The sequence below is a fragment of the Epinephelus lanceolatus genome, chromosome 2 (assembly GCF_041903045.1).
Source record: "Epinephelus lanceolatus isolate andai-2023 chromosome 2, ASM4190304v1, whole genome shotgun sequence".
NCBI classification, from domain to species: Eukaryota; Metazoa; Chordata; class Actinopteri; order Perciformes; family Serranidae; genus Epinephelus; species Epinephelus lanceolatus.
Window position 1 is genome coordinate 22,719,238 of NC_135735.1, and position 20,620 is coordinate 22,739,857.

The 20,620-nt window shown below is 41.0% G+C and overlaps 1 protein-coding gene across 2 annotated transcripts; it reads right to left on the bottom strand.

Annotated features, from left to right (window-relative positions):
• Window positions 1-417: 417 nt before the first annotated feature.
• Window positions 418-19,376, bottom strand: alx4a (ALX homeobox 4a). Of its 2 annotated transcripts, XM_078175353.1 has the most exons (5): window positions 19,214-19,376; window positions 18,938-19,129; window positions 5,522-5,841; window positions 1,193-1,321; window positions 418-889 (listed from the first exon to the last, which is right to left on the bottom strand). In XM_078175353.1, the coding sequence occupies exons 1-5, from the start codon at window positions 19,287-19,289 to the stop codon at window positions 569-571; spliced, it is 1,038 nt and encodes a 345-aa protein (XP_078031479.1). In that variant the 5' UTR covers window positions 19,290-19,376; the 3' UTR covers window positions 418-568. The 2 variants fall into 2 exon arrangements, with proteins under 2 accessions (XP_078031479.1, XP_033483892.1); XM_033628001.2 differs by having other exon boundaries at window positions 18,938-19,375.
• Between the last annotated feature and the right edge of the window lie 1,244 nt (window positions 19,377-20,620).

Here is a 20,620-nt window from a genome sequence, read left to right on the forward strand (position 1 = left end):
ACAACTAAATTATAATTTCAGTTTTTTAAGGATGCTTGCTGAACTATTTTTCAAATGAAAACCAGTAACGAAACAACTGGAGGCAAAAATAACAAAACAATAACAGTCAAAATTTAAATAATAAGGTAAGAATAAAACAGCACCTGAACAGAGAACTACAATGACACCGAAAGCACTGTACAAACAGAATCTCCTGTAATTTAGCAAATAAGTGCATGGATTTGTTTGAAATCATTTTCTTTCGCCTATCATCTGAACTACACTGCAACTCCTGTTATACAGTACAGCATCACCTCTCACCAGGCTTCCCACAAAGCTCCTCGCCCACTCTGAGGGGTTGAGAAACATGGCAGTGCCACGCCACTTATCTGGACAAATCTCTTGTTGTTCTCTCTTGGAGTAATCTTCACCCATCCGTGTATTTGCATAATTATTTTATTGCAACATTTATGAAGGTAGTCACTGTTGCCTCTAGAGTTTTTCATCATAGTGCCCCCTCACCCCATGCTGGGTTTGTATGGACATTTCAGGGGTCAACAAGGTCCCCTATCCAGCGGGTATCAACACATCATGTGGCCCAGGATATGGCTGCACTGTGCTCTTTGGCCTTCATGCGCAAAGCGGCAATACTGGAGGACTTGCGGTCAGGATCCATGTTCAGATCGTACGTGTTGATGCCTGTAGCCATGCCAGGAGGTCCTCCAAACAGGCTGCCCATGTGAGCCTGTCCCACGTGACCTCCGGGGCTTGGGACACCCAGAAAATCAGACATCCCGCTGGCAGAGTGGGGGTGAGGTGTCATACAGGGGGTCACAGTGTCGCAGGGCACAACGCAGCCCGGCACGGGAGATGCTGCGCTGCCGCCACCGATCCAAGAGGGGTTCTGAATCTGAAATATTGATGGGAAATCAACACTGTTAAAGAGTGACCCAACGGTGTCATCAAACCCAGCAAAGACTCCAGGAAGTTGCTGTGCCCCGCTAAAAAAAAGTCCCAGCACAGAACTTCAGAAAAAGAGACATAGAGTCTTTTTTTTAACACTTTGTTTTTTGTATGAATTAGACAAACAAGGGATAACATGTGAGCTTCAGAGGTATTCATGGGCAGACTTTGTTACCTTTGAACAGAGCCCCAGTTTCAAGTCTTTATGCTAAGCTAAGCTAGCTTCTTGCTTGCTCTATTCATTCTGTACCTGTGCGTAGTTCTCAGGACGCGTCAGAAGAGGCAGCTCGTAGGCTGTTGAGAAGTGTGTCCGGACCTGCTGCATCTGACCAAAACGTTCTCTTTTCCTCCATTTTGCCCTTCGATTTTGAAACCACACCTGCAGAGAGAAAATGTCTGAGTGTCATAAAACTTGTGAGTTTTTTTTTTCTGAGAGAACAAGGGATCTTTACTTTCATCTAGCAAAGTATCCAGTGTTGTTCTTTGGTCAAGTCAAAGTGAGGTTTAAGATTCAAAAACGGGAGGAGTGAAGTGACTTGTACAGCTAAAATCTGAAGGAAATACTTTTCTATAGATACAAATCTAAGTTTCCCTTTAAGATGATCTGCAAGACGACTGAATGGCTACAAACCAAAAACGATATCTGCAGTACATCAAACTTAAGTGTGCACTTGGAGTGCACAGGTGTGGACACAATTCAGAGGCAGTGGACATAATGTAGATGTAAGTCTGTGTAGGCAGAGCTGACAGAGCAAAGAAACTGAAAAACTGTTTTAAAAAAAGAAAAGAAAATAGCGGTTGTACACAGTGTGCTGCAACCTTCACTCCTTTGAGGTCCTCAACACCAAACGTAAACACATCTCGTCCCTATCACCTTTGCTTATTTGTTGTCTGTCAAGAGTGGGCCTTTTTCTCCTGACTAGTGTTTCCTATAATCATCTCTGACATTTAAATCTGACACTGTTGTTTATTGAGAGCGTTATTGTGTTTGAGTTACCTTCAGAGTGTGTGGAAGTGAACTAAATACTCTCTGATGGGCTTTAAACCTGACATGCTTTCCTTCAGATGTCAGAATGCAAAGGTGTGTTATACAGCTCTCCACTATCTGATTGTTTCTCCCTGAACGGACTGATTATTGCACAAATTTAGCAACACAAACTTTTCCTGTCTGATTCTTCCCTGATATGATTTCTCTTATTTCATGTATCCGCTCTTTGCTCATAAATCTAAGGAGGCAATATGGGAAATTGAAAAGTGAGATGGGATTATAACTGTGGTTTGTTTGCATTTTCCTTTTTAATTTCCTGAGGCTGAAAGCTCCTGGCTTTGAGATGCTGTCTCCTCCTAAATTAAAGAAGCACACAGACTGGAGGATGTAATCCTTCTCTCCTTGATTTCATACATCTTCCTCTGCACTGTCTTACCCCATACACCATCGCTGTGTTTCTCTAAATAAATATTGCGCCATGATTATTATACATTAAACTATATTTGTAAGTTATCTCTACAGTGTGACCGGCAGCTCTCATCTGCTCACTGCTTTGTGCCGAGTCTGTTGGCTATTATACAGGGAGAACATATTTTTGTGTTGCACTCTCTACGTCGTGACAGTAATTGGTAAAGACCATGACAGCTTAAGTAGCTGGTGGACTTTCAATGAGGCTTTATTTATGTTACAGCCCCAGAGAGAAAGAGCAGAGAAATGCCAAACTGGCCCCAGCAGGAGAGCTGTATGGGTCTGAAAATACTTTGAAGTGAGAGACCAGCTCAGAGGATTGATAACCCGCCTCTGCTGTCACTCATGTCAGCTTCCATACCAAAGTAGAAAAGAAATCCAAGGCTGAGTCTGGCTTCGGTTTTCCAACACCCCCCAAAGCACTAATAATATCATGGAAACACCTCTGACCGGTGTTGTTGTTCATTAAATGTAAGTTTGTTCTATTCTCCCCCAAATCCTCCTTCACAATTTCTTATTTCCCTTGTCAATTAAAAGTAAGTGCAGGAAAAGAGTGGAGAGATACAAACAGATAAATACGATGCAATTTAAATGTAATTGTCCTTGCTAATTGGTGATATGTTAACTCTACCACTGTTGTCTTTTGTGTTGGTTCATGGAAGTTTTTGATAGAACGTCAAGACCTGTTAACAGTCCAAATATGCATTTAATCTCAATCCTTTATGAATTAAGTTATTTAATAAATTAGTTTCTTGATTATTTGATTAGTCTATCAAATGTCTGAACCATAGTTAGGGTGACATTGCCAAACTACTCATTTGGTCGTTACAGTAAAACCTCACCTCAGTGAATTGGCAACTTCGCAAGTTTTGATGGAAATAAGCCCACTACAATGGTTGCAGTGGCAATAGTACACATAAAAATGGCCGCCACTCTGACCACACTGCTATATTGATTTGAATGGGAATGTATGTTCCACTCTCATTTTATTTTTATGTTCAAACACACGATAGCAGTGTCCAAAAGCCTAAGTTATGCCTTCATGGAAATAACAGTTCAAAACTGAAAATGTTCTGTGTCGTATCATAAATAATAGCAGTATATCCTCACAATTAAGAAGCTGAAACCAGTTCATTGATTGTTCAATAAACCAACTAATTTAATGCCTAAATCTGATGAAGGGATTTGGGAGCTGCTGTAGAATAGTAAAATACTAAAGCATATATTCAGCTGTTTTATAAAAATGGTCCTTATCTCCTTTACTCCTTTATCTGCAAGTTGGACCGACTCTGTCGTTGAAGGAACCATCATCTTCTTCCCAACTGGTCAAATCAGGTTTCATGTCCCGTTAACTATTTGGATCTATAAACCCATACGGACACCTGTGTTTGCCCGCTGAACTCCACCTCAGATGCCATCTCAGCTCTCTGAGCTGTCTAGGCCAACAGAATAGCAAATCTGAGAAATGTGATGTTGTTGAAACCCCGACCCTTGACCCCTGACCTTCCCATGTATCTGTGGTGCATATGACTCTGATCTGAACTTACTTTCTCCCTTTGAAACCCAGAGACTGAAAAAGCAAACAACTCCAGACCCTTTTCAACCGAAAGTCCCTTGTCTTTTTTGCATGAGAACTGTCAGACAATGAGGTGTAATATATCAGCCTCGTCAGAATGATACTCACATACTTTAGCCATTTTTTAGTATTTAAACAAAAATGCTTGTTAAAGTAAACTTTCTTAGCAGCAGTTAAGTTTTCCTCTTAACATTTCTCTCACTCCAGACGCAGAATTCATGAGCTGTGAGTCCTTATGCGTGTGAATGACTTGAATAGAGTACAGAACCCTGTTCTCTGACTGACTAGGCATCTCGTGTCTTTTATCTTTTTTAACTTGAGTGTTTAAGAGGGCCGCTGGGAGAGCCGAGGGCTGTAAAGCTGCATCCATCTGAAGCCGGCAGGTCTGTGATAGTATGAGCAGCAGAGCAGAGCAGAGCGGCATACCTTCAGAGCCTCGGGGTTGAGTTATAACCCCGCGGCTGCACAGACTTCCTGTGTTTCACTGCGAAAGCCTTTTCTGGTCACTGTTATAGCTTGTCATGTAAAAGATTGCTTTTAATCGAGGTCTTATCTCTTCTCTCAGTGGCACATAAGGAAAATGTGGCCAAAATATTGTATCTTTCTATTAGCTTTAGCAAAAACTGGAATAAATTATATGCCTAAAAGTTGCTCAAAATGCAGATATGACTTGAAATATCTATGCTAACTTGCTCAAAGCTCATGGGAAGGGTTTCACACCTACCCTGGCCACCACAGCAGGGACACATTCTTGTCTGGATGTTAATGAAAGAAAAACACAGAAAATCCAGGGGCTTTGGCAGTCCAAAGTGCACACATACACACACACAAAAACACACACACATGAACAGAAATGGTGGAGGTCTCTCCCTCTGTTCACCAGCATTGGAATGCATCACAGCAGTCATGACCGGATTGTATGTAAATCAGGCCAGAAGGTCACTGGAAGGGTTTCAGTCAGAGAGGTGCTGTACGCCTCAGGCTCGGCTAATACCGGCAGAACTGAACTCACAAATTCAGGAAACCAAAACAGCTCAGGTACAAAGAGAAAGGGCCACTCGGGCCACTCAGACCCCGTCAACACACGGCAGAGTCAAACAAGTCTCCTCGTATGCTGATGAAAGTCTGTTCTCCTAAAACTGCACATATGAGGCCCAGGCAGCTCCAACCTCAGCCCCATGGGCCCCCTGGCCTCTGTTAGCTCCCACTCCCCCACTCTCTCTCCCCGCGACTCCCACATTACCAGATAAATCTCTCATGTTGTTCAGTGAGTGACGTTATCTCTGCAGAGCTGCAGATGTTGAAGGATCCATGAGGTTGTGTTGTTAAAACATCCTCTCTTCTGCTGTGATGAAGAGCTGTTTTTACTTTTACATGTTGTTCCATGAAGTCGTTGCCAAGGTTATACAACTACTGTCAATTGTAACTCTCTTTATTAACCTCAAGTTTATTGGTTTGTGTGTCCTTTTATAGATCTGTCAGCTTTTTTGCCCATTTATCTGCATATGAGATTCCCCAAAACACTGTTGCTGAGTGTCCTGCTTTACCTGCACACGGGCTTCAGTCAGGTCAGTCCTCAGTGCAAGCTGCTCCCGGGCGTAAACGTCAGGATAGTGCGTCTTTTGGAAAACCTTCTCCAGCTCTTCCAGTTGGTAGCTTGTAAAGGTTGTGCGGTTGCGCCTCTTTTTGCCCTTGTTGCTCTCGCCGCCATCACCCTTGTCCAGAGGGCTCGACAAGTCTGTGCCCGGTGGCCGATCAGAGGCCGCCTTCACGCCCTGATCCTTCACAGACAGGTAGCTGGTGTCCATTCCAGGTGGGTCGGAGTCCGGTGCCAAGTCAGAGTCTGTCAGGCCTGAACTGTCTTTACCTGCAGAGACAGGAAGGAGATGAAAACTGTCAAGAGAGGTTCATGTTTTTATAATTCCATCAGGATGACAAACTGATCTTTGTATATGTGTTGACCTCTAACTGAAGATAAATCTGAAGATAAAGATTTAGATGTAACGCAATATGTTCTACTGCTGTTCTTCATGATTTAGGCTGCAGTGTAGAGTCAGCTGATTTAAGCTGTGCATGTGGATTCTTCGGATAAAGAGACAATGAAGAACAAGGGGCAAACTGTTTATATTGAAACTTGAACTTTTGCTTTTTGGAAAAGCTGGAACCAAGTCATTGTTTTGCAAGTCAGAAGAAAGTCTGATTCATAAAATGTGAATGCATTCATGTTTGCTACTGGAATATAAACGCTGAAAGAGGATTTACATCATTGTCTTCATCACCTATGTAGAATGATTTGTAGATATATTTTCCTAATCCCAACCTGGGACAAATATTTATAACTGTGTTGGTACCCTTAGAAAGGAAAACAGATGAAAACGAGCCTCTAGTCTGCTCAGCTCTAATATTGCCTCTGGCAGTTTACTCAAAACTCGTGATTTATTTGTAGGATCAGCATAATAATTCATGGGGTCTGATGGGGTGGAACAAAGGAATTTCTCGCTCTTTGTGAGGAAATACTGTGACAGTTGTGAAATCTGTTGGCGCACAGTGCCGAGTCTGTGTGCGTGTGTGTGCGTGTGTGTCGATTTGTTTGTCTATATCTGCCTGTGTAATGGATGGCCTGGATCACTGGCTGCTTACGGGATCCAGTTGTAGTTCGTAGATCATTCTGTGATGTGCTGGGGAACAGACACCCTGGCTCATAATTTGAGACTGACAGAAAGTTGCAGCTTTTTTTACTGCACACCCTCCCCAACCACCCGCACCCTCTGTTCCAAGGCACACACACATGAAACACACAAACACATCCCACTTTCTTTCTTTCACTCAGCCCTGCGTTTAGCATGTGGCTACAAAGTCACCTGGCAGCAAGACTGTCGCAATTAATTTGCCAGGGAGTCATTTCTAGCCACACAGAAAAGAGAAAGCCCCATCTCTGCACTCTCTCTTTGCCTCTCTGTCACACTTGCTTTCTTCACGACTGCAGCTTAACTATAAAACCTCAGGCAGCTCTCTGATCATAAATTTCCACAGCCGTGTCTCTGCCAGTGTTTTTGTCTAAGCTGGCAGCTCCTTTTGCTCTGCTGCTGCCCTTTGCTGAGCTATCTAGTTATACACACATCTCTGGATCAATACACATTCACATCGAGGAGGATGTAATCACTGAAAGAGTTTGGTTTCAGGCGTCTTAATGAGCCCCCCCATCTCTCTCTGGCTCAGTCTAGTGGCGGCTCGCAGAGCTGCACCTTCCTGCTCCTTCAATACCATCTGAGGTGAAGTTATTTTCAGGATCGAGGACGTCTCTGCTCATCTGCCCATCCAACCATTTGTCAGGTTAGAACCAGGAGGTGTGTGTGTGCGTCCATGTGAGATCAGTGTGCAATTCTCAGCACTCAGTCAGCACTGAAGATCTCACACAAACACACACACGCACCCAGTGACCCGCAACTCACAGCCATGTTGGGTAATGTGCTGCAAGGTGAGGTGAATGGATATCTTGTCATAGACTCTCACAGACACATGCACAAAGTTATGAAGTGATATTTCAAGTTCATCTTTTTTGTCAACATTACAAGTCTTAATAGTAAAAGTAATGAATTTAAAAAAAAAATGTAGACACGGGTGTGTTTAAAAATGTCAAAAGGTTTTCCATTAGATAAGAATTAAAAGCACAAATACATTCTTCTGTTATTTCGGGGAACCTTTTATTCCATTTAGTGTCATTACATGGGCGGATTATGCAACATTGGGCCCCTGGGCACAGATATGAAAAAGGCCCCGCAAGTGTCTTCTATTATACATAGCTGCGAGACATAAAGACAGGTTTTGGGTTTTCTTTTTATTGGTCTTTTGCTTCTCTATGTAGTCTTTATGCATCCTTTTGTGGTTTTGTATATCTTTGAGATCATTTCGTGTCACAATTCTGTGAATTTATTTGGTCATTTTGTGTCCCTTTGTTGTCTTTGTGTGTCTCTTTAAGGTGATTTTGTGTCTCTTCCTGTTTTGTACGTCTTAATTTGAGTGACATTTTGCAGGTGTAGGCCTGGGCCCCCCTGACAATTTGGACCCCCGTCACTCACCCATTTAATAATCCATCCATGATTATGTCACCTTTGACCCTCTCTCTTTTTCAAGTGCGCATGCAGAGACCCAGTGTCATATGAAGTTTGTTTTATGTTTGTAGTTTAATGTAAACATTTTTAAAAGCAATACTATGTTTAACATTCACTGAAATTTATTTCTTTTTTTTACATAAAATACAAAAATTGATTCAGATACAGTCCCCTCTGAAACTATTAGAAGGCAAGGCCATTTCCTTTGTTTTTTGTTGTACACTCAAGACATTTGGGTTTCATATCAAAAGATGAATATGAGATAAGAGATTAGAAATTCAGCTTTTGTTTTCTGGCATTTACATCTAGATGTGTTGAACAACTCAGGACAAAGTACCTTTTGTTTGAACCCACACACTTTTCAAGTGAGCAAAAGTATTAGAACGTGTGACTGACAAGCGTTTCTCGTTGTCCAGGTGTTGCCTTTTAAATTGTTTAAACATTATATGGCTCTAAATGTCCACTCTTGGTTTTGGCTTTAGTGTTCACTAGAGACTTGTTGATATTGAACTGTTACTGTATTGTTAAGGACACGTACATTTTATGCTATGGATTTATTGAGGACTGAGAATTGTAAAATTTCTTGGCTGAGGTGGGGTTCGCTTGGATGTTTTTGATATGCTTTGATATGCCAATACAATACCTGACTTTCAGCACTATCACCAAAATAATACTTTTACATACCTACAATACCTGATAAACATCTAATTTTTAATAACACCTTGTTTCTTTTTAACAAAAGAAGCCAAGGCAAAGCTGTACATGAGTGCAAACTTTATAAAGCAATCCATGCCAGCTTTCAACACTTGTCAGTTTTTGATAGTCAGTGCTAGAAACACATTTCGGTCTGTTTGATGCCCAGGTCTAGTGATGGCAGACAGCCTACGGTTTTATTAACTCCTACTGAAGAGCTGTGCATGCCTTTTGCCAAATAAAGTTGCTGTACTGATTTTTTTTTAAGTCTTTTTCAGCTTTGCACAAAGAGAGTAAGATCTGTCCTGCTATACTGTTTAGATTCTGTAGCACCAGATGCACTTCATCCCTGCAAGATTCACTGGGCAGTGCGCTCTGGTTCCTGAGATGTTTGCCCCACAGTGCTGGAAACAGACTCGGCCTGTGGAGCCATGTTTTGGTGGCAGGGGGTCTAACGCCCACAACATTGCCTCGCTGTCCATGACTAACACATCCTGTTAGGCTTGAAGGGAGCAAATGTGTTTTATCCCAGCATAAATACTCTCCAGTTATTTCATCATATTTCCCTGGCTGGCACCCACAGTCCCCACAAGGCAAGAGCTGTCAGGCTGTTTGAAATCATGAGGCCTCTCGCTGATCAAAGGCCATTGTTTATATCGCATGTCACTGATGTTTTTTTGGCAGGAGCGGGATATTGTGACAATCTCCTGCTTGTTATCCATACGATCCGCTGTAGCTGTGAGGCTCTCCAACACTGCCCAAGGTGAACAGCAGTGGGCCCTCCTGCAGGGAACACCATATGTACGAAGACCATAGGAGAGTCTTACTGCAAACAATGCCTGTCAGGATTTAATCTCTGTGGAGGGAGGCAGGAAGGAGCGACTATGAAAAACATACGCCGCATCAAAATCTCAGTGTTCACCAGTACAATTGGCTTTTTCTTTTATCACCTGCACTTTTGCATGAACTGTCTCCAACACATCCCAACAATAATCCAGGAAACTCACCAACCAAAATTCTTTTTCTTTTCGGAACAATATGCCATGCAAAATGTTTGGAGTTGCAACCACAGAATGTTCTATTTTCACTGCAGCGGATCCAGCAGGCCGCATCTGGTCCAATTACTGTGTTACAGTGGGGAGAGTCTGCAGCTCTGCGTGGTGGACGCAGAGAAAGTTCTGCAGAAATCAGATACACAGAAAAGTACTTCAGGGCAAGCCGAGCCGTAATTTGCAGTTTAGCTCATGTGAATATTTCCACCTGACTACAGAACAACACAGGAGTCTGTATACAAGTCTAAATTTTCACATGCAACACACACACGCCACACTGTTTAGTTTTACGACGCATTATGTCACTGTTGGCATCGGTATCAAAATCAAACCGAGGATTGATTTACAGCAGTCCACCATGCCTCGTTTTTACTATTATGAGGCACTTCACGTTTGTTCTCGTGCGTCACACATTCAGCACGGACAGCCATTAATTCACAGTTGAAAATGAGGGGGCAACTTCAAAGTGTAATTTAACTGGCTGTAAAGCGACAGGGCACCTTCACTGCCTCTTTATTGACTGGGATGACTGGGGTCAGCTCACGGTGTTAAGAGGAAACGCTATAAATTACACACCACACGGCGACTGGGAGAGATTAACAACATGTTGCTCAAACTGGAAAAGAAATATCCGAAATAGAGGGAAACATAAACAGTGGGGAGAAGAGAGATGAAGACATGGGGAAAGGAGAAAGAGTTTTTCTAACTATATGCAGCGAACAGAGGAGAAAGGAAATGTGTGAACAAAGTATTTATTTGTACGTGTTTCTGGGGTTTGTTTAACTGACTTAAAACATGGATTTTGATTTAACATGAAGATTTGAACAGTGGATAACTCATAAGTCTTGCTTGGCTGCAGAGACAGAGGCTGGCTGAGACGCTGAGGCCTGATGCTGTGTGGGCTGGACAATCAAGCCAAGGAGAGAATATGATACATACAATAAATGAAGTTATTTATGACTACATAAAGAGGCTTTTTACAAATTACAAGCCAACGGCAGATAAGCGGTGGAATTTAACGACTACTACATTTGCTCAAGTACTGTATTTAAGGCGCTTTTACTTATCCTTCATTGGTGTAATTGTATGTTACTCTATACTTACAATCCACAACATTTCAGGTTGAAATATGGTACTTTTTTACTAAACTACATTATCTGTAGTTACTAGTTTTAGATTGAAAATTTGGATTTGAATCACTGTTATAGATCAAACCACCCAACACTAGCCTATGTGGAGCAGTTTAATCTAACTTTACCCACCACAACATTAAAGTCCTGCTTTCACATTAAAGGTACAGTTAGTTACTTTTATGAGAATGGCTTTTATTTGCCAAAACTGTCTCTATATTGTGAAAGAAGTACATGAGACAGAAAAAATAATGTCTCTCCTCCTCATTCTACTGCCTTTAATGGCATTTGCTCAATTCCAAATGTGGCGCAACACAAACAACCAATCAGAGCAGCTGTCAAGTCAACTGTCAAACTAGGCAGCGCTGATCAAATACAAATCAAGATTATGTTACTGCATTGCCTATGTCTCACCTTGTGTTTTTATTGACATAGTTTTGTGTACTGTTTAGCTGAAAGTTTGTGACCTAGTCGCCATGTTGCATACTTTCAACCAACCATCATCCGCAGCAGCAAAAATCTCTCCGTTTACAGCTAAACAGTACACTAAAATCTGTTTCTGAAAACATTTGAGGTGAGAAATAGGCAACGCGGTTACAGGATCTTGATTTATATTCGAGCAGAGCTGCCTAGTTAAACAGTTTGACTGAGGTTCACAGGCAAGGATTGATGTGATTAATGGCTGCTTTAGAGACTCATGAACTCTGATGGGCTGTTTTTGTTCATGTATGTGCGGTAATGCCATTGGAAGTCCGACAAGACAATAGAGTAAGCAGAGGAAAATGATTTTTTACACAGATTATATGTCTCATTTGGTGCTGTGTGAATATAGTGACAGTTTCACCAAATGTGAAAAAGTTTGTTTGCTTGTTTTTTAATAAAAGTTACCAACTACAACTTTAATGCTTCCTTGGAAATAGTCCAACAGAATAATGTGTCTATTTTTCTGCATAAATAATGCTTTTACTTTTGATACTTTAATTACACTTGCTGATAAAACTTCTACTTGTAAAGGAGTATTTTTATAATGTAGCTACTTTTACATAAACCTGAGCTGACTGATTTTTTGGCCACTCCGGTGCAGTGGAAACAAGTTGGAAACACACACTGACTGTCTCGGTTTTGGTTGATATGGTGAAGTTGTAAGCCAGCAGTTTCTCTTTTACACATGTAGAAGTTATGAGGCAACATTATCATTTATGTGGAGTTGTGTTTCTGGTCATTAAATGAAGTTCAGTCCAATATTAACTCTCTGTTAGCTCTGTTTTTGGTCTCTACCAACTCCTGAGGGAAATATCTGGCTCTTACGGTGCTAAATGTTCCACCAGCTAGTTGCTAACTGTGTCTGTCTGTTGTTTGCTGCTGAAGCAACACTATGTGAGCAGTTAGGGTGAACCAAAACAGTAAAGCTGTGAGCAGCACAGATAAACGACGAGTTGAAACTCACTATAAAGCCGAGGGGAGCTGCACATTCAGGTGATAATTCTCTATAGGTTCATCACTACCAGCGACTTCTTTCACATTGTCACATTGTCATTTGATACAGTGTTATTATAAAAACAGCTACCATAGATGCTTTCAGTAACGGATCTTAAAATTTCTTCCACTGCTGAAGATGCGGTCAAAGTCTCTCTGACCCTCTGTTCTTGAAATCCAACCTTGTCTGTTTTGGAGATACAAATAACATGACTATGAATAGCTTGGCACTATACTTGCTTGGTGTGGTGTCAGGTGCATTCATCAAAACATTTTGGGACAATACACACACACACACACACACACACACACATCGACCTTGACTTGGCCTTGGCTGTTATTTGGAAACAGTTGATGTGACTCACAGACAGATCCTCAAACATCAGCACGTTACTTTTTCTGCTTTTTTTCCGAACAGAAAGTTTTCTTTTGTGACCGTGTGATAGGTAGCCGTTCACTTTGAAATCCAACTCTGCTGACTGAACAGAGCGATGATCCATCGCAGCAGGTTGTGCAAAATTCACAGACTGTGAAAAAAAAAAAATCCATAAAGCCTAAGACTGATAAATCACCCTGCATGCACTCTTTGTCTCCCGCGCCCTCTCCCCCTCTGCATCTCCTTCCCCTCCTACCTGCTCCCCTTTCCAAATGTTTTGCTCAAACTTTGGAGCAAAACAGAATTTCCTTCATCTTATGTTTTTGTTGTCTGATCGAAGGAGAACATTCCATCCGAGTGGGAAAAAACTCTCCGGAGTACATTTTTGTGTGCACGCACATAAAATGAAAAATACTTTGCTGGGAAACTCACTTAATAACATGCACAATCACTTTTTCCTATACCAAGGACCCAACTGCCAAAACAACCAAGAGATATCAATTCTAACAACAAGGACAACAAGTCCTGGAACAATACTGAAGGGTTTGGAGTCACAACTCACTGTCTGTAGCTTCATATGTATGGTTAGGAAATTACAATCATCTAACGTCCACCAAACCTAACCCATTTGAGGACAGTACATTTGTAAAGTTTTAAGACACTTAAACAAACAGCTACAGGCAAAACACCGCATTAAAGTGTATTTTTAGGGCCTCCAGTGCAATTAAATGGCATATTAAAAACATTAAGTCCTGTCAGTATCACATCGTGATACTGAATAAAATGACAAAAAGTAAAAAAGCAACATAGCTGCTGGTGAAGAAAACCCATAAATCTGTTTGACTGCATTTGTATCTGTATTTGATATACAGGTTTAAATCCTACTTTAAAGGTCAAGCAAGCTAGTATTCAACTTTTCAGCAGCGATGAGAGTTCCAAATACCATTTACCTTCAATATTAAAACCTTATATGTCTCCTAAATTCCAGAAATTAAGCAGTATCTTTATGCTAGCTTTTGATACAGCCTTGGTGAAGCTACACGACTGTACACAAGGACCTTGAAAAACTGTAAACCTCAAAAAAGTCAAGGACTATATAGAAATTTCTGAGTCAAGTGAGTGTAGAAAATAAAGTCACCTCTCTATAGCGACACAACTGAACCTCGATCTGCACTGCTCCACGGTTGGTTCAGTGTCAGCGTTCAGTTTACATGAAGCGGTGACAAAGAGACCAAAGGAAGTCCTGGACTGTAGGAGCCTTTTTGCCCTGCTGCTCTCACTCGGCCATGCAAACTGAGCCTAATGTAAATTGCCCTGCCAAACTTTAAGCTAAATGGTAAAATGATCCTGAGTCCTTGTCACCTCCACTCATGTCATTGACTCGCTGAAGTGTGCCTCAGTTGTCTGGGCTGCGTGGCTGGTTCCCATTACTCCCTGCTCGAACCAATCTGCGCAGACGGCCATTACGAGAGGCTGAAATGGTTTGAGCCGGGTTAAACGTGGTGAGGGGACGAAAAAAGGCAGGAGATCCAAGTGACAAAATCTCACAAGTCAGTGCAATCGAACGTTATACTAACTTTTTCTGCTGATGGTGTATTTACACATACAGGGCAGCAGAACTGGATCGCATTCTCACTTTGCCCCAAAAATTAATTATGGTTTAAACCAGATAAACTGCAGCTTTGTGTGTCTTCAGATCACACCAGCAGTGGGTTATTGGTGCAAAGATGTCATTACCCTGCAAAACCAGTGGCTGTAAAAAAAGAAAAAGTGATAAAAGCTAAAATCCCACTATAATTAGGCTTCAGTTCAACACCCATCCAACAACAAAGTCACATCCTTTGTCTTACTGCTGCAGTTAAATGTTTACTGTGTAAAACTGGACTCCAAATGTTGCAACGTGCTCGGCGTTGACACCAGAGAGTTTCAAACGGGGGGTTTCGAATGGATTCTCTCTGCTTGTGTGCATGTGTGCAGGGAAACTCGCCCTGCTCTCCAAACAGATGAGGGCAGGAAAGCTGAGCTAAAGGTCAGCGAACTCAGACACTGAGGGAAGACACGGACACATCAAAAGAAGGAAGTGTGGTGTCTCTGGAGGATCACAAAGACGTGTAGGTGGCTGCTGAAAGACTGTGAAGTGACTGAATCATCTTCAGGGGCCACAGTTTTTCAATCAGGAGCTCCAGTTTGACCTTTTTTATATTGATCCAGTAAAAGATTCATTCTTTTAGTGACCAGCATGACTTTAACCTAACTTGTGCATTTATTTTACTTGAATATTTCTATTTTATGTGACTTAAATCCACATTTTAAATTTCTTGTTTTTTACTTCTCTGTATTTATTTAACAGCTGTGACTTTGCAAACTAAGATATTACATGCAAAATATGAGCTTAATAAATATGTTTTGGTGCTATAAATTAGGCTACATTAACTTAAAAATGCTGCAAAAGCCAATAAAATTAGGGGTCAGGGAAAAAAATAAATACAGATTTGTTTGGCAATATCGTGTCAATACACAGACTAAAGAGCTGTTTTTTTAAATTATATAAATTATTTATATTGCAAATAAATTTTTAACTTTTTGTGCAGGAACAGACTGAAAACTTTATTTTATGAAAAAAACAAAGTTTTTCTTTTAGGACATAATTCACAGCTGAAAAAAGGGTAACAAATTTTCACAACATCTATCATATTGTAAAACCATTAAAATCCAAATAATATTGTACAGTGGGGCCTGTGGTGATTCCCACCCCTAAATAATGTGTGTACTTATGCTCGGCATCATGATTACTTTGACCTTTGATACTCAAAGTACATTTTTGCTGATAATACCTCTGAGTATTTACTGAAGTAACATGTTAAATGCAGACCTTTTACTTGTAATAAAGTAGTTTTATAGTGTTGTATTGCCACATTTACTAAAGAGTCTGAACACATTTTTCACCTCTGTTATTTTTTTATTTTGTCATTTTTATATCTGCTCACTTCCTGCAGCTTACAAACACCCACATTTCCCTCTCTGTCATCTCTCAGCTCCACGCTCCAGCAGCTGCCTCGTTGATTTCATGTAACAACATGATTGGCAATGTGTTGAGTAGAAACAATAAAACAGTGTTGTGCAGTGACTCTAATGTATGTAAATGTTTATTAAAAAGACATGCTGGTTTTTTTCCAGCGGCCAGAGATGTCACAGTTATACAGCTCCAGACAGACCTGAGACCAGTCATCACATCACCTTAGACTGAACCGATCAAGCCACAAATTATAACAACAGAGCCATTCTCTGACAGCTTCAAACTGCACTGACGTTGTGTAAAATACAGGTTGGATGAGAGAAGTGACTCGGGGAGTAAAATACACCAGCATTTTTCCAATAAACACATCAGGAATCATTTATCATTTTTCTCCCTGTGCTTGTAAGCTCTGCATATTTACTGCTGCCTTCAATTCAAGTCAGTAAAATAGATGGGTTAACTAGAATCAGTGGTGGAAATCACCAGGAAAGCTGCAGCCAGTGGCAAATAATTTCGATGTAGCTATTTTAAAAGACAACATCTTTGCATAATTAATGCGGATTTAATTTTTATTCATATATCTTAAAAATTATGTCGGAAATGAAACGATAAAAACATTAAACTCTCCTGTAACAGCTCTGAAGAATCAAAAGACATTTGTCTCTGGGGGCCACGTTACTGTGAGCAGGGAAATAAAGGTAAACAGAGCAGTTTGACATCTGAGTCGCATTAATGGCTCAGCTCTTCTTGTCTATAAGCGCCGGGATGTTTTTTCCTGCCTCCTTCACTGTGAATCCGGTCTTTAGGTCCACATTAAAGTCTCCGTGCCTGAGCTCTGACACAGGTTTCACCCCAAAAATCTGACCTTAGTGGTGAAATAATAAGAAAAAAAAATGCAAAGAAAAACTTAAAATTAAATGTTATGTAATTTAAATACATCGTTGTGCGCATTTGCTGCACTCAACTCTCCAAGTTGTGCGTAAAATAATAACTTTAACTTAAAAAAGTCTTTATTTAAAAAAGAATTCGTTTGCTTTCTGTCTTTCTCCGTGGTTTGGACTTAAATTGCAGTTTACTCTCAGCCTAATAACTGCGGCTTATTTACAACACAATATAACAGCTTTATGTCATCTCGATTTATCGGATCTGTGTCAGGGTTAATAGGTAGTAAAAACTTAACAGGCATTATAAAAATAGGGGCCAAAAGATTGATCTCAGTTCTTGACATTTTGGAGCTGTAAAAGTTTTTTTTTTTTTTTTTTTTTTCAGCAGGCCGATTTCCAGAAACTGTCAAAACATCCTTAAACTACTTCCACTAAACATCTCAGTGTAATACTGATGGACAAGCAGCCCGAGTGAATCAAAGAAAAAATGAGTGATGGCTTCATGCGTAAAAGTTACTTTTTACTATCTGTTTTTTAATTATATTATTTATTTATTTATTTATTTATTGTACTTTATTTTATTTTTTAAAGTTACAAAATTGGGATTTTTTAGTGATTTTTCTCAGTGTTTTATTTTGACGATATTTTGACCATAATTACTTGATCCATCCGTTTACAACAAAGCTCTTCAGTGGATCCTTTTCAGATGTGTCCAGCACACATTTAATAGATTTTATATGCAAATAGAGGAGAGCCCTCGGGCTTTGTGACTTTATTCAATATCATAATGTTTCTTTTGTTATAACCTTTAAACTACAACAAGTTCAGAGTGTGTGTTTTCAGCTCAGCGTAAAAATGGCTGAAGACGCATAAACGCGTTTTGCAGGATTTAATAAAAAGGTGTTGGATCTTTGACCTCCGAGATAAACCGTATGCATAAAGTGGCATGTTCCTCCTTAACGTTTATAATCAGAGTCAGACTAACAATCCTGTTTGTTTGTTTGTTTGTCCGTTAATTTCTGTGGCTTTGTTCTTTTCAAGTTGTGTGACAAAGCTGAAAAATTAAATTTCCGCTGAAATGTACTGTAATGATACCAAATAGTCATCTTCAGTGTGTGTGTGTGTGTGTGTGTGTGTGTGTGTGTGTGTGTGTGTGTGTGTGTAAGGAAGAGCAGTTGAATTATCATTAATTTACCAAAAGCTTGTAAAGCCTCTTTTAGGGTGACACATCTTGATGCTGCAGTTTCCATCATGTGTGTTTCCGGTTTGAGGAGAAAAAAAACTTTCCTGGTGGGTTAAAAACACGAATTAATGCCCCTTCAAAGTGGCCGCCTGCCTGACAAGGGTCAAAGTTTTGTTTACACCCTCATCATTCACCCATTACAGTAGCGTCCCCACGCAATTAAATCTAATTGGAGCCAATCAGGCGGAGCAATGAAATGCAAATATTATCAGTTTGGAGCCTCGCTATGTTTGTGCCATCTGAAAACCTGTTAATTCAATTGTCCGACTCAGCTCCAATATTAAGGATTGTAATGCAGATTATCGCATTAAATGCACCCTAATTTAATTTTGATGGCCAAAGGGACAATTTGATAGTCGGGTAGATTATGGCTCTTCTTAACTGCGTTACGCACAGAACCTCTGGGCCGAGCTGAGGCGTCCTGTGTGCTGCTGGAGAGGAGAGTTTTTCACGCACGAAGGAAGTCTCCCATATTTAGGGAGACAGGAGGAAGAAACAAAACAAGGGATTTTTAAAAGCACCAACATGCTGAAATAGTTGTGCAGTGTGGTTTTAAAAGTGAGACAGTAAGGAGACAGTTCAGGACCAAAAATGGCGTATTTGAGAACCATCATGGCCACTTTTACGCATATGTGCCATCAATACGATCGGAACCACTCAGTCAGGCTGTATCTGCGGATCCTGTGCAATCAAATGGAGCAGTGATGAGTGATGACGTTGCTGGTGACGTTAAAATGATCAGCACAGGTATAGGTGATTATCAGACACAGAACTACCCGGATAAAACATCCTAACTCTGGATAACTGGAGTGTTTTTGTTGCCTGTCTCCTGTTACACATTCTGCCGACACTTTCCTCACAGTCTCTCTTTTTTATGACGAAAACAGCTTCACAAACTCAACTCTGGACTCGTGGGAACCCTCACCTTGCCAAGTGGGCGCCTCTAACTCAGTCATGATAAAGTGTTTTCTCTCCACTCACCATAGCAGGGGATGAGCGCTCCGTTGTGTCCACTCTCCTGGTGCAGTTTGCTCTCCTCGGGGGGTGTTTTGCAAGAAGACCTCTGCATGAAGAGGTGGTATTTGCTGAAAGTGCCTTGCCCAGCTGCGGCGGCATCCAATGACTGGCACTCCTGCTGGAAGGGGCTCCGGGACTTTTCTCCGTAAGCCTGACCTTTGTTGGGCAGGAAGGCAGTGGGGCTGTATTTAGTGTCAGAGGCTGGGAATGTCCTAAAGTGGTCCGTCTGGTGATCCCTACCTTGCGCTGCAGAGGGGCTATAATATGAATCCATGGATGTCATATCGCTGTATGAAACGCAGGTCTCGGCGTTCATGCCTAAAAAACAGTGAAGGGGAGAAAAAGACCAAACTTTTCTCTCTCTCACTCCCTCCCTCACTCTCTCTCTCTCTCTCTCTCTCTCTCTCTCTCTCTCTTGGAAAGGGAAGCGCAGACACCCCCTCCTCTTCCTCCTCTCCTCTCTACCTCATACAGATGAACCTACACACACACACACACATGCATGCAGACTGCAGCGCACACCAGACCGCAGCTGGGTTTGGTTATAAAACGATTCAGATCTTTTCCAGGAACCACTGTCGTTGACCAAACACTCCAAACTCCCCCTCAGGTTTGAGCAGAGTTACACAAACCCGTCTTTCCTCAGAGGATGGGACCCAGATCTGCTGGCTTCGAGACCTCTTCCCAAGTGATTATGCTGATGACATGAGCCAGTTAGGTCACTTATTAGCTGCAAAAAAAAAAATGCAAAATAGGGGCGGGGGGCTTAACACATGACATTAATGTAATTTGGATATGAATATAGCCCATGAGTGATGGCACTGGGGCGGAGAGGGCACAATTTCACGCTTCATTCGCAATGGTTCATCAAGGGCAAATCATCCATACTCGGCCGATTGTGTTCCTTCAGCCAGCTCTGTGGCTTCTGAATAAAACTGGGCTTTGGTTTACAAGAGCCTTTTAATGTCGGAGTCACCACTTGAACGAATTTTAGAGTCACTTACATCCGAATTATTTATTTCAGCAATAAATACACGTTTGATCTGCGGTGAAAAAAAATCCCAAACTTGAAGAAAATATTACTTTGTTTTAAATTTCTCGTGATTTTAGTGCAACATTATTATTAAGTATGATAAACCTAAACAAAAAAAGGATTCGAAATATAAATAATGCTACAAAAAGATTGCTTTTATATGTCTTATCACACACAGATAACCTAATTAAAAAGATGAGACATCAGTGATCAGTTTTGCATTTTTTCCCTCTTTAATTTGAGAAAAAAACAGCTTATTCGTGCACGTCCCCCTCAGTATTTATAACATGTGCATTTGCCCCCCTTATAAAAGCGTAAAAGTAGCAGAGGATTTTTATTTTGACCAAATTAAAGACATTTGCACCCTAAATTGGCGCAGAGAGGACAAACACTGGCGCACAGAAATTCCCCAGAATGCAGGAAATTAAGTGACTGATGCTCAAATATTTCTGTCGGAGGACTCCCAAACCCCGTCCCTTTATACGTGTCCCTCCCAATCTGGAAAGGAAATCTGCGCCCTTGGTTGCACTGGCTGCAGATATTTCAGGATCTAAATTTAAATTGTGTTTATGCCACACGATCTTAGTGAGATCAGATGTTAGATATTGTTTTAC

Excerpts from the sequence above, each read along its gene's own strand:
- alx4a (XM_033628001.2), bottom strand. The coding sequence starts at position 19,289 with ATGAACGCCGAGACCTGCGTTTCATACAGCGATATGACATCCATGGAT. Across the intron at positions 1,322-5,521 it reads TGACTGAAGCCCGTGTGCAG|GTGTGGTTTCAAAATCGAAG; the intron begins GTAAAGCAGGAC and ends TTCTCTCTGCAG. Across the intron at positions 890-1,192 it reads GTCCTGAGAACTACGCACAG|ATTCAGAACCCCTCTTGGAT; the intron begins GTACAGAATGAA and ends TCAATATTTCAG.